Source organism: Canis lupus, chromosome 6, assembly GCF_011100685.1.
Source record: "Canis lupus familiaris isolate Mischka breed German Shepherd chromosome 6, alternate assembly UU_Cfam_GSD_1.0, whole genome shotgun sequence".
NCBI classification, from domain to species: domain Eukaryota; kingdom Metazoa; phylum Chordata; class Mammalia; order Carnivora; family Canidae; genus Canis; species Canis lupus.
This window is the reverse complement of record NC_049227.1, coordinates 71,247,542-71,265,301: the sequence shown is the minus strand read 5'-3', so window position 1 is coordinate 71,265,301 and position 17,760 is coordinate 71,247,542. Positions and strand designations below refer to the sequence as shown.

The window sequence follows — 17,760 nt, the reverse complement described above, 5'->3', positions numbered from 1 at the left end:
ACACAAAAAAAAAACTTTTAAGAGTGGATTAGAAGGGTAAATCTAAAATATAACAAAAAGCATATAATTTGTTCCACTGTATAGAAAGGTAATGGGCAGAGCCATATACTGATTTAAAATGGATTGATTTAGGGTGTCCTGTGAAATTATATTCTTTTTTTAAATTTTTATTTATTTATGATGGTCACAGAGAGAGAGTGAGAGAGAGAGAGAAAGAGGCAGAGACATAGGCAGAGGGAGAAGCAGGCTCCATGCACCGGGAGCCCGATGTGGGATTCGATCCCGGGTCTCCAGGATCGCGCCCTGGGCCAAAGGCAGGCGCCAAACCGCTGCGCCACCCAGGGATCCCCTGAAATTATATTTTCTAATGAAATATTCAGTGCAATAAAATTTTGCATGAAGTTAATAGTTTATTAACTTCTAAACCATACAATGGTGAGTATCCTTAAAGAACTCAGGAGAAAGATGTTTATTAACTTTCTAAATTCAGGTACTTCTGTAGACGAACCGGTATTTGAAGTGAAAATATTCCATTTGGGAGCATATTGTTGGTCAGTAGTTGAGCCCTAATGGTTATTCTGCAAAGATGTGATAGTTCACATGGATCTTTGTATCTTGTTGAAGGAATGTAGTCCAGCCAATTAGAAATAATTGGACGTCTTCCTAAACTTAGCTGCGTCTGAAGAAAGAGGAAATATTTTAATTTTGTAATATTAATCATTGGTTATTCCAAATTATTAGCATTTTTATTTTGTATTTTAATTCAGAAAATAGATCTTAAGTTTATATAACCCTTATATTTTTTACAAAGCTTTTTTTTAATCTGAGGCAAGTATTTTTATTTGCCTTTTATTTCTCACAGTGATATGTAAAGTTTAAATAATATGTCTAAGGACACAAAACATTATTTCTTACAACTATGAATGTGTATATGTTTTTTATTTTAGACAGATCACACACTTATGTTTTATCAGCTTCTCTTTCCAGAGTAGTGTTGTCAACTTGGCTATACACCAGAATTATCCAGGAAACTTTAAAGTATATGAATGCTGAGGTTTTACTCCAGAAAGTTTAATTCAGTTCATCTGAGATTAGGCACAGACAACATAAATCCTGCAAGGCCCCCTAGGTGATTCCAAACATTGTAGAATAAAACTTTGTACTGCAAAACCATAAGAAATCCTGATGGGGGCAGCCCGGGTGGCTCAGCGGTTTAGCGCCACCTTCAGCCCAGGGTATGATCCTGGAGACCCGGGATCGAGTCCCACGTTGGGCTCCCTGCATGGAGCCTGCTTCTCCCTCTGCCTGTGTCTCTGCCTCTCTCTCTCTCTCTCTCTCTCTCTCTCTCTCTCTTTCTGTCTCTCATGAATAAATAAAATCTTTAAAAAAATCCTGATAGGAGACTTGTCTATATGAAAAGATAAATTTTTAAGTTTCAGTTAGGGTACCCCTTTTTAAAGATTTAATTCTAGAAGCTAAATGTTAATTAAGTTGATTTAGGACTAAAAGACATTGCTGTATTACAGAGCTATTTCTGCAGTAGAACCTATAATCTGTAGACCATATGGTACTTAAATGATATATAATTTTTTTAAGATTGATTTATTTATTCATGAGAGACAGAAGCAGAGACACAGGCAGAGGGAGATGCAGGCTCCCCCCGGGGAGCCCAGTGCAGGACTCTATCCCAGGACCCCGGGATCAAGCCCTGAGCCAAAGGCAGAGGCTCAACCGCTGAGCCATCCAGGCATCCCGATATATAATTTTTTAAAATTATTTATTCAGTACTAAGCTATTCAAAGAATATCTGGTGTATGTTTAGTACCTTATCACCAAGTATTTAGCTCAATGCTTGGAATCATTGCTAGGGTATATGAAATAGTCTCTGCTCACAGAACTGAGGAATAGATATTTTCAATTGCACAAATATTTTAAGTTTTTAGGTTTAATATCTTGGCATGTATTTGTGAGGAGAAATGCAACTCATTTAAAAATACTGTACTGTAAAGAATTCTGTTAAATTTTTTATTTAGGGTGTTCTTAAGACCTAGAGATCCTAATAAACACAGGTTATTGTATAATCAGAATATAATAATAAGATACATCTACTTAGTAACTACTAAAATAAACCATAAATTTAACTTTTAAAATTATTTATTTAGAAGACAAGATTATGAAATAAGGGACTAATGTTCAAGATCATTTAGATTTTACTTATTTTTAATTTATAAGCCTACACTCAATTATTAATTTTTCACTGGATATAATTCATAGATTAAAAATCAAATTCATTCTTGTCTCACAGTTTTATCTTAAAATTGATCAATATTTGAGCCCAAACCCAAGAATAATATTTTGCTTACCTCTATTTCCCTGATTGAAATGGCAGAAAGCACTCTGGAACACAGCACTAAACATGTTTTGGCATCTTCCTGGATGTCTACCAATTCATGATCAACCATTATTCTCACTCTTGAAGGGTAGAGCAATATTGTTATCACAATGTTGATGGGATTTTTTTCTCTTTCTAAGATTCCATATTGCAGGAGTATTTTTAAGATATTAGATTGTCTTGTCTGAGCTACGTAGAGTAGAGGTGTGATGCCACTTAGTGGGCTTGGACAGTACACTGGTGTAAAAGTTCTGTGGACCAAACAAAAGCTTCACTGAATACAGAGCTAAGAATTGTAAGTTGTCTTAACAGTAATGGGAAAATAATAGTATTCTCTTAAGTATTAAATGTCTTAAATAGCTTTTAATGCACTTTTACCTTTATGTATGTCTTAAAAAGAGTTTTTTTTTTTTTAAAGATTTTATTTATTTATTCATGAGAGACACACAGAGAGTGAGAGAGGCAGAAACACAGGAAGAGGGAGAAGCAGGCTCCATGCAGGGAGCCCGACATGGGACTCGATCCCGGGACTCCAGGATCACACACTGGGCCGAAGGCAGCACTAAACTGCTGAGCCACCTGGGGTGCCCTAAAAAGAGTTTTCTACTCCATGAATCTAGACCAAACTGGAAGTTAATAAGAAAATTCCTATTACACATTTAAACTTTGCACTTGTAAAAACAAAGAAATTTAAATGGATGGAAAGTGTTTGCTTTTAGTGGTAGTAGCTATGTTGCTCACTGGAGAAATCCTGCTGTCATTAGAACCAGTATTAGAAAACTGATGTAGCTCTGGAAAATTTAAAACAGAGAAGGTAAAAAGGCGCTCTCTTAAATTTCACTTTATTAATAGAATAAAATTATGTGACCATTTTGATACTTTTTTGTTCATCATCTTCTTGGTCAGTCATGAATTGAGTTTGGAGATTAGATGAGAAAGGAATAAGTGCAACTATCTTAATTCTATATATTTTTTTACTTTAATAAAATTAGAATTGGTATTTGCAGGTTTAAGCAGTGAAAATTTTATTTTATTTTTTTCTGATTTTATGTGGTCCTTGCAATTATTTCATTTAATAGATATTTATGTTTGCTAATGTACTGGTCTCAATGTGTAGATAGGACATTGCATAGCTAACCACAGAAGATTTTATATTATCAAGTCTTGATTTAGCCAAATAAAAATGGCTTTAGGACTAAAGAAAGGGAAATTTTATTTATGATCCTTTGTCTCTGGAATTGTTTTGATTGGTCTAATAAGATACTAATATGTTTTGCAGAACAGCACACAAACTATAAATACTGGTTTTGGAAAACTGCAGAGCAAGGAGAGCATTATTCAAAAAGGAGGTTCTCCTGGGTGGCTCAGTGTTTGAGTGCCTGTCTTTGGCTCAGGTCATGATCCCGGTTCCTGGGATCGAGTTCTGCATCGGGCTCCGCACAGGGAGTCTGCTTCTCCCTCTATGTCTCTGCCTCTCTCTGTGTCTTTCATGAATAAATAATTAAAATCTTAAAAAAAAAAAAAAGGAATTTAAGATAGGATATATTTAATTAATGAGGGGAGGCAACACAATATAATGCTATAAAAATGGAGATTTAAGGGTTCTAGATTCTAGGTTTGGTTTCTCCTAACTAGCTCTATGATTTTGGATCAGTCAGCCTCTTTGAATCTTAGTTTCCTTATGCATTTATGTATTCATTTGCTCATTAATTAATTTAACACTTGCTTGCCCAGGGTGTACTGAGTGCTAGATACACAGAGATGAAAGATACAGTCCTTTATATCAAGAAGCTTATTGCAGTCTAGTAAGGGAAATGGTCAAGTAATTCAATAATACAATACAAAATGATAATGGCTATGATAGAAACATGCTTGGTATACTGTGAAGCACTGAGGAGAGGCAGTGGAATAACCATTGTTTATAGGTTATCCTAGAGCTAAGATTTGAAGGATTAGCAGGTGTTACAGGTGTTAATCAATAAAAAGATTAGAAGTTATGTTTCATTTACAAGCATAAAGCAGCATTGGAGGATTGTTACACCTAAACTAGCTATACAAAAAGAATGTTTTGTGTTAGAAATGTTTTCTGGGTGAAGTGTGTTGAGAGAAGTCCTGAAAACCTCTCCCGTGTGATTCCCTTGTCAGGAGCTCCAAAGGGAACAGTTTAAAAATCACTAGACCAACTAGTATATCTCCCAAGCTTCATTGAGTGTTGAAACACCAAGGTTTCATGATAAAAAAAAAAAATAGTATGGTGTAGTTCAGAGTAGCATGTTAGAAATTAAGTTGAGTTTTTGTTGTAACGCTGCCAGTGTTACTATACATATCCTTCTAATTTCCGTATATAAATATAGACATTCTCTGTTGGAATCATCTCCGGATCAGTATTGCCTGAGACATCCCATCTTTTTCATATATCCAATATATATCCCAAAATGAACTCTTACTAAACCCCTTCTCCTTCTGGATTCCCTGTCCTGCTTACAGGTATATTCGCTTTCCCAAGCCACCATTGCATCCAACTTTTTCACAGTTCTTTGATTTGTATATGTTCTTTCTATCCCTTTTCAATTCTGGGACAAGTCTTGCTCCTCATATTAGACTCTGTTTAATAAGCTCTTTTGTGGAGACTTCTTTGATGACCTGACCTTCCTTCCTCTTCTCATGACTTTACACAGGTCTCCATTAAGCCCATATCATTTTGGATAACTTAACATTACTAATCGTTCATTTTCTCATCTTCAAAATAAATGAGTGGGCAAGACAGGCAAAAAAAAAAAAAATGTAAGCTCCACAAGGGCAACAATTTTTGTCTGTTGCATCTGCTATTATATCCTTAAATGCTGAGAAGCCCAGGTGGCTCAGCAGAGTGCTGCCTTTGGCTTGGGCGTGATCCTGGAGACCAGGGATCGAGTCCCACGTCGGGCTCCCTGCATGGAGCCTGCTTCTCCCTCTGCCTGTGTCTCTGCCTCTCTCTCTGTGTCTCATGAATAAATAAATAAATAAATAAATAAATAAATAAATAAATAAATAAATAAATAAATTCTTAAATGCCTAGAATAATGCTTAGCCTGAAGTAGACAAGTATTTGTTGATTTTTTTACTGTTCTCCAGGAAAAAAAAAATATATGTAATTAAATTTGTTTTGTGGCTTTTGGACCCAACAAGACAATGATAACAAAAGTAAAAATAAATGAAAAATGAAAAATGAAAAAGCTTCTGCACAGTGAAGGAAACAAACCAGCAACAAAATTAAAAGGCAACCTACTAAGTGGAAAAAAGAATATCTGCAAATTATATATCTAATAAGGGGTTAGTATCCAAAATATGTAAAGAACTCATCAACTCAATAAAAAAAATTCTATTAAAAAATGGGCAGAGGATCTGAATGGACATTTTTTTTTTCCCCTTTGGAGTCAGATCCAGAAAATATTGCCATGAACAATGTCAGGGAACTTACTGCCTGTGTTTTCTTTTAGGAGTTTTATGGTTTCTGGCCTTACAAGGAGGTCTTCAGCCAATTTTGAGTTAATTTTTGTGTGTGGTATGAGATTGTGGTCTACTTTCATTCTTTTGCATCTGACAGTTTTCCCAGCATCATTTTTTGAAGAGACCATCCTTTCCCTGTTGTATATTCTTGTCTCTTTTTTTTTCATAAAATTAATTAACCATATTTGCATGGGTTTATTTCTGGACTCACTGTTTTGTTCCCTTAATCTGTATGATTATTTTTATGCCATGCTGTTGTGATTACTATCTTTTATCTTTTTTTCAAGACTACTTTTGTTATTCAAGATCTTTTGTTATTCAAGATCTTTTCTTATTCAAAACAAATTTTAGGATTGTCCTAATTCTGTGAAAAAAGGCCATTCAAAAATTTTATTAAAAGATTTTATTTCTAGTTCGTTTCCCAGAGTTAGCAGTCTTTACGTTCTGTCTCTCTTTCTGATATTTCCCACACATTTCTTCTCCCTTCCCTTATATTCCCTTTCACGAACTAGGGGTGGTAGAAGGGGTGGAGGGCGGGGGGTGGGAGTGAATGGGTGACGGGCACTGGGGGTTATTCTGTATGTTAGTAAATTGAACACCAATAAAAAATAAATTAAAAAAAAAAGATTTTATTTCTTTATCTGTGAGAGACACACAGAGAGAGGCAAAGACGTAAGTAGAGGGAGAAGCAGGCTCCCTGCGGGGACCCTGATGTGGGACCCCGGGATCACGACCTGAGCTAAAGGCAGATGCTCAACCACTGAGCCACCTAGGTGTTCCTGCCATTCAAATTTTGGTACAGATTATTGAATTAGTAAATTGCTTTGGGTGGTACGGACATTTTAATGATATTGATTCTTCCAATCCATGAGCACAAAATATCTTTATTTGTGTCTTCTTCAATTTCTTTCATCAGTGTCTTAGAGTTTTCAGAGTACAGATCTGTCAGCTCCTTGGTTAAATTTGCTTCTAAGTATTGTATTCTTTTGATGCATAAGTATTTTATGAGATTGTTTTCTTAATTTATTTTGCTGATAATTCATTGTTAGTATATAAAAAGACAATAGATTTTTGTATATTGATTTTATACCTGCAACTTTTGAATTTATTAGTTTTAGCTATTTTGGTGGAGTCTTCAGGACTTACTATATATAATATAATGTCATCTATATATAGTGGCAGTTTTCCTTTTTCCTTCCCAATTTGGATATACTTTATTTTATTTTTAAATTTATTTTAATTTCTGTTTTATTTGCCTAATTGCTCTATCTAGGGCTTCTAATACTATGTTGAAAAAAAGTGGTGAGAGTGGGCCTCCTTGTCTTGTTCCTGATCTTAAATCATTGGGTTTGATATTATTTGTGGGTTTTTCATATATAGTATTTATGATGTTGGAGTACCTTCCATCTATACCCACTATGTTGAGGGTTTTTATCATAAATGAATGTTGAATTTTGTCAATGCTTTATCTTCAAATATTGAGATCATGTAATTTTTATCCTTCATTTTTTAATGTGTATTATGTTGATTGATTTGCAGGTATTAAACCATCCTTTCATCCCTGTAAATAAATCCTACTTGATCATGGTGTATGATCCTCCTTTTGATATATTGCAAAATTTGACTTGCTAATATTTTGTTGAGGATTTTTGCATCCATGTGCATCAAGGATATTGGCCTGTAATTTTATTTTTTGCAGTGTCCACATGTGATTTTGCCATTAGGGTAATTCTGGACTTATATAATGAGTTTGGAAGTGTTTTCTTTTTTTCAGTTTTTGAAAGGGTTTAAGGATAGGTATTAAATCTTCTTTGAATATTTTGTAGAACGCAACAGTGAAGCTGTCTTGTCCTGGACTTTCGTTTGTTGGGAGGTTTTTTTTTTTTTAATTTATTTTATTTTATTTTTTTTAATTTTTATTTATTTATGATAGTCACACACAGAGAGAGAGAGAGGCAGAGACACAGGCAGAGGGAGAAGCAGGCTCCATGCACCGGGAGCCTGACGTGGGATTCGATCCCGGGTCTCCAGGATCGCGCCCTGGGCCAAAGGCAGGCGCCAAACCGCTGCGCCACCCAGGGATCCCTGTTGGGAGGTTTTTGATTACTGATTCAATCTCCTTACTAGTAATTGACTTATTCAGACTTTGTATTTCTTCACAATTCAGTCTTGGAAGATTATATGTATATGAGAACTTATCCATTTCTTTTAGGTTGTTGAATCTGTTGATGTATACTTGTTCATAATTGCCTCTAATGATCTTTTTGTATTTCTTTGGTATCGGTTGTTAATTTTTGTTCCATTTCTGATTTTTTTCTTGTTGAGTCTGGCTAAAGGTTTGTCAGTTTTGTTTATCTTTTCAGAGAATCAGCTCTTAGTTTCATTGATCTTTTCTAATTTTATTTTTAGTTTGTATTTCATTTATTTCTACTCTGATCTTATTGCCTTCTTTCTACTAACTAAACTTTATTTTTCTTTTTCTAGTTCCTTTTGGTATAAAGTTAGTTTAGTTGAGCTTTTTGTTTGTTTGTTTTTTAGGTGGGTGTGTATCACCATAATCTTCCCTATTAGAACTGCTTTTGCTGCATCTCATTGATTTTGATAAAATGTATTTCTATTTTAATTTATTTCAAGATAAGTTTTGATTTCTTTCATTTCTTTGTTGACACATTGGTTGTTCAGCACCACATTTTTAAATCTCCATATATTTGTGATTTTTCCAGTGTTCTTATAATTTATTTCTACTGTCATACCATTGTGGTTGGAAAATATACTTGATATGATTTCCATCTTCTTGGATTATTGTGACTTGTTTTATGGCCTAACATATAATCTGCCCCATGTACACTCGAGAAGAATGTGTATTTTACTCCTTTTTATGCAATATTCTGTATATATATATATTACTATTATATATTATTATATATATTATTAAGTCCATTTGGTCTAATGTGTCAACTAAGCATACTTTCTTATTAATTTTCTGCCTGAATGGTCAATTCATTGATGTAAGCAGTATACTAAAGCCCCTTTCTAGTGTTTTATTGCTGTCAATTTCTGCCTTTAGGTCTGTTAATACTCACTTTATATATTTAGATGTTTCTGTGTTGAATGCAGAATGTTATATCTTATTGTTGGGATTGACCCTTTTACTTTTATATAATGCCCATTTTTTTGTCTTTTATTACAGTCTTTATTTATTTTTTTTAAATTTTTATTTATTTATGATAGTCACACAGAGAGAGAGAGTGAGAGGCAGAGACACAGGCAGAGGGAGAAGCAGGTTCCATGCACCGGGAGCCCCACGTGGGATTCGATCCCGGGTCTCCAGGATCGCGCCCTGGGCCAAAGGCAGGCGCCAAACCACTGCGCCACCCAGGGATCCCCACAGTCTTTATTTTAAAGTCTATTTTATTTAATGTAACTATAGCTACCCTAGCTTTTCTTATTGGGGCGGGTGGGCAGATTTCCATTTGCCTAAAACATCTTCCAACCTTTCACTTTTGGTCTGTGTGTGTCCTTACATATGAAGTGAGTTTCTTGTAGGCAGTAAGGTAGAGGGATAGTGCAAAGATGATACCTTCCTGTGCCAGCACTAGGAAAGAAGAGAGAGAATGCTGAAAAGATGCCTTTTTTCCGGAAGAGCTTCAACAGGCTTTGCCCTTCTGGCAAATACCTTAGGATTAGGTATTCATTAGGTATAATGTTAGGTTTTGTACTAGGTCCCAAAGTGAATGTGTCTACTTGTGGATACTTTAAGAGTAGTATCTCCATTTCCTACAGCACTATTTCTCCTGAACATAAGTCCTGTTGGTTTTAAAGCCAGGTGTTTTGGGGGCTCATCTCTCCAGTGCAGGCCCCAAGGGTTGGAGTGTCTGATGTGGGGCATAAACCCCTTGCTTCTCAGGGATAACCTCTGTATTTGTGAGATCCCTCTCAACAACTCCTAATTGTGGGTTGATATGCTGGGGGTGGGGTTTTTGGCTAGACCATGTCTCTGCTTCCCTAGCCCATTTAATATGGCCCACTTAATTTTTTATTTTAAAAAATAAAATAATTTTTATTTTTTATTTTTATTTTTCTTGAGGTGAGGGGAATGGGGAGAGATAGAGGAAGAGGGAGGGAGAGAATCTTAAACAAGCCCTAGGCCCAGTATGGAGCCCCATGTAGGGCTCTGACCTCAGGCCCCTAAGATCATGACCTGAGCCAAAATCAAGAGTTGGATGCTGAACTGACTCAGCCACCCAGGTGCTCCAGTCTATTAATCTTTTGCTGTGGAGGATCTGTTTAGCTAGTTTTTGTTGTTGTTGTTGTTGTTTTTTTTTTTTTTTTTTTTTTTTTTTTTTTTTTTTTTTAAGGGGGAATTGTAGCATATATAGATGTAGATTTGTTGGGTTCATTGGAGGAAGTTCAGGATTCTCCTACCATCTTGAACCACCTCTAATCTTGCTCACTCTTAAGATATTTGACTAGCAGTATTTTAAGTATAGGAATTCAGGAGACTTAGGGGACAAAGATACCATAAGTGGTCCTTGGTAAGATTTATAGATATTAATTAATTTTAAAATAATTAAGATTGATATTACCTTTAGAAGTAATTTTGGGCCAAAAATGTTGAAAACATAAATAAAACCCAAATAGGCTTAAAATGAAATTTAAAAGTCTAATCTGTACCCAAGTGACATGATTAATCCTCATGTTTAAAGAGCATGTTACTGTAAACCAAAATTTGCTTAATCTGTACTGACAGTTAATTATAACAGTACTTATATGGATGGAGTAAGGCAAGCACAGCAAGAATTAGTTTTTAAATGTGAAGTTAATGAACTGAACCCTCTGTATCTGAAAACCTGTCATATATGGTTATGAAATGGGGCATAATATTTCCATATAGACATGCAGAGAATGATTCAGTTTTGTAGCTATACTAATTATTTCTATTTTTTCCTACTACTTCTCTTTTAGTTTTTAGTCACCAAATTTAATAGATCCTTTGTCATAATTTTATGTCTGATATTTAATGGAACCATGTTTTATCCTAACTTAGTAGGGCTATTTTCTCCCAGTTATCCACCTACCACTTTGGCTGTTCCTTTTCAACCATCTTTTACTGGTTCCTCTTTCTGTGCCCTTAACATTTAAGTAAATATGTGGTCCTTTTGACTAATTTTATTTTGATTTTTTGTTCTCAGGCAATTTCATCCATGACCATAACTTCAATTACTGTCTATTAATTTATTCAACAAATATTTATTGAATGGATACTGCATGCCAAGTACTGTTTTAGGCGCTTGGGATATGTGAGTGAACATAACAAAGATGCCTGCTTGGATTGTAGTGAGGGGAAACAGTACAGGATGAACATAGCAAAATGCAAATTTTATAATATGTCAGAAGATTTGATAAGAAAAAAAAAATAGACCAGAATAGGAAGTATGGAAGTGTTGGGACAGATGTACGAGGACATTTTACAATTTTAAATAGGATGATAGGAGAGGGCATTTCTGAAAGGTAACATTTGAATAAAGAAGAAAGAGATGAAGAAGTTAACTATTTATTTGAGGATCCTTAGGAAGCAGTGTTCCTGGAGTGGTGAGGGAAGGAAGAGTAAGGGAGCCATCATGGCTGAGAGAGTGAAAAGCGTGAGGAGTAGTGGGAAACAAGGACAGAGATAATGGGATATCATTATGTAGAGCCTTGTAGATCACTGAGAGGACTTCCATCTTGTACTCTAAATGGAATGGAGGAGTCATTGGAGATTTTGAATGGAAAAGCAACATGATCTTACCTCTGTTGAGAATTTGTTATGGGATCGGAAGAGGAAAGTTACGGAGTACAAGGCAATAGCAGTAGAGATGGTCAGATTTCTGTATATTGTTTAAAGGCAGAACCAACAGATATCTAGGCAGATTAGATGTGGAATGTAAGAGACAGAGACATCAAGGATGATGCTATCCCTTAGGTAATGCAAACTCTTATGTCCCAAACTGAATTTTTAAGTCCTTTGTAATAATCGTGATAGATTTGTGGCATGACCATTGTGGTAGGCTGGATAATGGCCTCTCATACTGGCAAAAGGGATTTCGCAGATGTAATTAAGGGTAAGGATCTTGAGATGGGAGATTATGCAAGTGGACCCAGTGTAACCACAAAGGCCCTTCTAAGACGTGTCAGAGAACAAGAGAAGCAGAGCCAGTGAAGGAGCTATGACTGTACAGTGCTGGCTTTGAAGATGGAGGAAGAGGCCGTGAACCAAGGAATACAGGAAGCTTTTAGAATCTGGCAGGGAAACACATTCTCCTGTAGAGCCTCTTGAAAGAACTAGCTCTGCTGACCTCTTGATCTTAGCCCAGTAGGCTTATTTTGGATTTCTGGCCTCCAGAACTAAAAAATAATACATCTGTATCATTTTAAGCCACTAAATTTGTGGCAATTTGTTACAACAGGAGAAAACTAATACAGCTATCAACAAGTCTTAAAATTTAGAAATTTGAAATTAACTCCTCTCTTTTTGATGCTCTGCTTCTAATCACTCACTATTTTGTTATTCTGTTTAATAATATCTCTTCTTTCCTCTACTGCCATTTAAGTTCTCTTTATGTTTTACCTGGACAGTTGTGGTATCAAAGAATAGCCAGAAGTTGGAGAAGATGGTGGCAGAGCAGAATTAGTTCTTTCCCTAAAACTCTTATAAATACACATGGAAGCTAAGTTAGCACAGAGTGCCTACTATGCAAATTCAGGAGATGTCAAGCAACTTCTCCAGTCACCTACTTCTTTTTCATAAGATTGCTTCCCACAGTTCTTTTTCTGTTCAGGTTCTGGAGCTGCCACTGTACCTGGAATGTCTAAGCAGTCTACTAACTGGTCTCCCTGCCTCTAGTCCCAGTCTCCCTTCCTACAGTTGAGTCTTCAAATGAGTGCTGATGAATCTTTTCATACTACAAGTCTAACCTTCACTAGGTTAGGCATCATTCATGGTGTAAGTTTCAAATTCCTTAGTTTGTCCTACAAAGTACTTCACACTTTCACTTCCAGGCTTCATCTTTTACTACTACCTGATTTCCTATCTTACTTTCTAGCAGTTGCAGAATTGTCTATAATCACTAGAATCAACATGTTGTTTGTATCTCCTTTGGTTTTAGTCATCCTGCCTCTGCCTAGATCTTATTTCTTCAAGGGAAAGGAAGAGAAAACTCCCTTTCATCTTTTAAAAATCAGTTTAAGAATCCTCTAGAGAGCTTTTTCAGATATCTGCTGCTTTCTAATAGTGTTAACAACTTCTTTCTCTGTTCTTTCTACCAGCACATGCTTCTATTTTTGCCCTTATAGTATAATGTTTATGGTTCACTTACTAGTCTGTGAGATCCCCCAAATCAGGAAATATGGCTGTTTTGTTTTTGAATTCCCAAAAAGTAACAGAGTGCCTGGCACTTAAGGAAATGCTTAATAAATGATCATTATCTTAACTGAATGACATCATCTCTTTAACCACTTATGGTATGTCATACAATGGCATTTAGATTACGATTGCAAGTTTGTTGTAAAAAATGAACAGATTTAAGTTCCTTTCCCTCATTAGTTCTATCTTCTCTCATCCAGGGACCTATTTAGATACTTCATTATTATAATGGAGAAAGTATCATATTGGAGTATATCCTGGGGAAGGTGACAAAAATGCTGCTGTAGGAATAAACAACAGATAATAGGAAACTTAAGGTATTCATTATGAGGTCATAATAGGAAACAAGGTATTCATTATGAGGACAAATATTTGGGAGGTCTTCACTTGGGAGAGAAAATAGACTTTGTTCTCCATAGCTCTGGAGGCAGAACTGGAGAAATGGAGACAGATTTCAGTGCATGATGAGTAAGAATCTAATAAAGCTGCATAAAAATTCACTTTTTCATTCAACAAATTCTTGACTGAGCTCTTGAGTGTATCTACATAGTTCTATGCACTGAGGATTCAATGTTGAGGAAGTAGTCAGGGTTTCTTCTCTCATGGAGCTTACTTTTAATGATAGTGAACAAAGAAATCAATGAAAAAAAAAAGAACAATAGCAAATGAGCATATAGTGATTGATGTGCAGACAATAAAAATAGTGTTATGACATTGAATGAATGACTTCTTTAGATGGTGAGGCCAGAAAAGTCCTCTCTGAAGAGATGACATATATAGTGTGTTCCAGATGATAAAAAAGAACTAGTCCTAGGAAGATCTGAGTGAATAGATTTCCAGACAGAGGGAACAGTTATTATTATTGTATTATTTTTTTTTAAATTCTAGTTTTAAAAACTTGAGTATAGTTAACACACAATATTACATTAATTTCAAGTGTACAACCCAGTGACGCAACAGGTTTACAGGTTATACTGTGCTCACCACAAGCATAGCTACCATCTGTCACCATTGCAATATCATTCCCTATGCTGCGCCTTTTATTCCCATGACTTGTTCATTACATAACTAGAGGCTTATATCTCCCACTCTCCTTCACTCATTTTGCCCATCCCTCTTTTCTCCCCCCTTCCCTCTGGCAACCATCAGTTTGTTCTCTTTATGAGTCTGTTTCTGCTTTTTCTCTATTTATTCCTTTGTTTTGCTCTTGAAATTCCACATATGAGTGAAATCATATATTTGTCTTTCTCAGTCTGACTTATTTCACTTTGAGGTAACAGTCATTACAGGACCTTCAGGCAGGAATGAAATGGAAGATGTTCAAGAAACAGGTCTGTGTGGTTGGGATATAGTGTTCAAGGGGGAGAATGATATGAGATTGTATTTTGTTACTATAGTGAGAGACCAGATCATGTAGGACTTTTTTTTTTAAGATTTTATTTATTTATTCATGAGAATACACAGAGAGGAGAGAGAAAGAGAGGCAAAGACACAGGCAGAGGAAGAAGCAGGCTCCATATAGGAAGCCTGACGTGGGACTCGATCCCGGGTCTCCAGGATCACGCCCTGGGCTGAAGGTGGCACTAAACCACTGAGCCACCTGGGCTGCCCCTCATGTAGGACTTTTAAAAAATGAGTATAGGGTTTGAATTTAATTCCACTTGTAGTGGTAAAGATTTGGAGGATTTTAAGCATAGGTGATGTAACATATTTCACATTTTTATAAGGTCGTTCAGGCTTCTGAGTCAAGAATAGATTACAGGGGTTGAGAGGGAAGAGTGGAAGCTGAAAGCCTCTTTGGTAGCCTATAGCAGTTGTGGAGGCAAGAGATGAATGTGGTTTCACCTAGGTTAGAAATGGAGGAAATTAGGATATGTTTTAGAGACAAGTCAAAAGGACTTGCTAATGTGTTGATGAAAGAAAGAGAAGAATCATGAATAAATTCTGGATTTCTCTCTTGTGCAACAGGATAGAACAAAAGGGGCTATTAATCAGGTAGGGAATTCAGGGGAAGAAGCAGTTTGACAGGGAGAGAGTGAGTTAGATTAATCTTATTTCTGTTAAGTTTGAGATGCTTTGTGGAGATGTTGAGTAGACAACTTTATATAGAAGGAATCTGGAGCTCAGAGGAAAGGTCAGGGCTGGAGAGAAAGACTGGGAGTCATTGGCACATACATAATATCTAAAGTCATGGGACTGGGTAAAGTCTTTGAGGGAAACAGGATACGTATAGCTGGGAAACAGGTCCTTGGGGAAAGGAATGGTTTACCTCACAAAATAGGTAACTACTACCAGAGGTGTTCAAGCAGAGACCATATGAGCATCAGCCAGGGATGGTTGATGTAAGGTTGTTGCCCAGGGTGGAAGTTTGCTAGTGAACTCTTAGGCCCCATCTGAATCTAAATAAAACTATGAGTCTCAAAGATCTAGATGATGTTGTGGCACATAGAATTGACCAGTAATGTGTTTTACCTTGTGGATGTGTATCTAAGTCAAAATTTCTTCATTTTAGAACTGTCACTTAAGACAGTTGTTAATGGCACTGTATCATAACCCAGCATGTGTTTCTCTTTGTTTCATTTTCCTTCCTCTCCTTTCAGTTTTCCCCTTTTGCTTCCCATTTAAAATTTTTTTAATTTATATTCTCTTCCTCTGTTTTATTCCATTTTTCTTTCCCATGGACCTGCCAGGGACACACATAGGTGTTACTTAACCCAGCTAGTGATACTCAGAAGCAGCTGCTCTTCGCTATAGTTACAGATATAATGGTCCTTAAAACAACCAAAAAGTGCTTTTTGGGGGTTGTATTTACTGATATTCCAGACCACAGTTATTAGTTCAGGTACTTGGGTGATCGTTAAGGAAAGCAATCTAGTGGTTCTCCAGGATCACAGTGATACACAATCAAGAGAACTCTGCTTCAGGCAGAATGTAGATTGGTTTAGTCTTGAACTGATTTTATCTGCCTTGTTTTTCTAGTGCATACATGCACCTATCATTGTGCCTAGCTCGTACAGTGCCTCTTAAGTACAAATGCACATTGGTTCTAGTCAAACCAGTACTTAAAATTGTAGCATGAATTAGAGTCAGTGCAAACTAGGTAACTTTAGAATCTGTATTTTGGACTTTTTGTACAAAGAGGTCACATTAAATATTTCATTCTGTATGATACCCAGTAGTATTCATTAGCTAGACTGACTACATGAAAATTTGGTTCTATAACAGACTGAATCAGGTACCTGACTTCATTATGCTAAATCATGGAGATTTTGGAGCCAAATCTATCAATGTTTAACATACAAATAGTGAATTATTATGCTTGATAACTACTACTAAGTGAATATGGATATATATTCTGAATTCTACTTGAAAGTCATTTTATGTACGTATTATAGATATATGTATTAGTATTAGCATTATTAATATTTCAAAGAAGAAGAGATCAGTTTTACCCAAAATAATGTCTTTGTCTAGTAAGAGAAATCTAAGTTGTCTAACATGCCCTTACCTTGAGCACTAACATGTAAACTTTATAGAGCAGAACCACTAGAAATTTATTGGCACATAATAATGTATGTATAAGGAAGCATTTATTGAATAAATAATGAAGTAATAAAGGAGTGAACAAATGAATGAGCAATCAAGTCAGGATTCCTTATCCATATATAGCCACTATGCATATTCATTTTAGAAAAAAAAGTAGTAATATAATCTAAAAAGCAATTTTTCTCCTTTTATGGTGAAAATATGAGATTATTACCTCCATATCAGTGCCAGGTTACAACTTCTGTCTTGAACATAGTCCTTTGTCTTCTTGAGAAGCAATTCCACAAAGTCAGGATTACCTTTTCTGGCGAATACCCAGTACAGAATTGTATTCACACATATTTCAGTAAATTCAAGATTAAAATTTAGTTCGAAACGGTATCCTGATTTTTCCACAAATGCAATATAATCTGAGAGTAGTATGTCAAACCCATCCAAGTCGACATACCTCAGAATTTTTGCCAGGGTTCTGTAAATCCTAGGTTCATAACAGTGATATCCCCACTGTCCCAAAAACTGCAAGGATGGTCTTTTAACAATTTTGTCAATGAGATTGCAGAATATATTGCTTCTTGGACAAGAAGTCTTACGACATAATTTAGAAGATTTACTCATCGCTATTTAAGGCAACAATACAGAAATAAAATCACAGGAGGTCATACTGTGATCCTTCAGTTACATATTTTGATAATGTGGTAGGCTTTACTCCACCAACAGGAAGTGCCCTTTAAACTGTAGCCAGAAAAAATATCATATGAACTAGTACCATACAGTACTGGATGACATCACAATAGTTGGTCATCTGTCATCAGCATAGGTCAGAAATTTGGGATATTATATGTAACTGGTAACATTTGAGAGAGTCATATTGGACATAAATGGTGTGTATAACATCCAAGAGCTAATATTTTTAAATCTAAAACTTCAGCTC

At 35.8% G+C, this 17,760-nt stretch overlaps 1 protein-coding gene across 1 annotated transcript; it reads right to left on the bottom strand.

Annotated features, from left to right (window-relative positions):
• Positions 1–390: 390 nt before the first annotated feature.
• ASB17 (ankyrin repeat and SOCS box containing 17) lies at positions 391–17,551 on the bottom strand. Its single transcript, NM_001003018.2, has 3 exons — positions 17,044–17,551; positions 2,364–2,643; positions 391–679 (listed from the first exon to the last, which is right to left on the bottom strand). Exons 1-3 carry the CDS (start codon positions 17,442–17,444, stop codon positions 473–475), a joined length of 888 nt encoding a protein of 295 aa, NP_001003018.2. The 5' UTR covers positions 17,445–17,551; the 3' UTR covers positions 391–472.
• Positions 17,552–17,760: the final 209 nt, after the last annotated feature.

Excerpts from the sequence above, each read along its gene's own strand:
- ASB17 (NM_001003018.2), bottom strand. The coding sequence starts at position 17,444 with ATGAGTAAATCTTCTAAATTATGTCGTAAGACTTCTTGTCCAAGAAGC. Across the intron at positions 2,644-17,043 it reads AACCTGGCACTGATATGGAG|AACTTTTACACCAGTGTACT; the intron begins GTAATAATCTCA and ends TTTGGTCCACAG. Across the intron at positions 680-2,363 it reads TTTCAATCAGGGAAATAGAG|ACGCAGCTAAGTTTAGGAAG; the intron begins GTAAGCAAAATA and ends CTCTTTCTTCAG.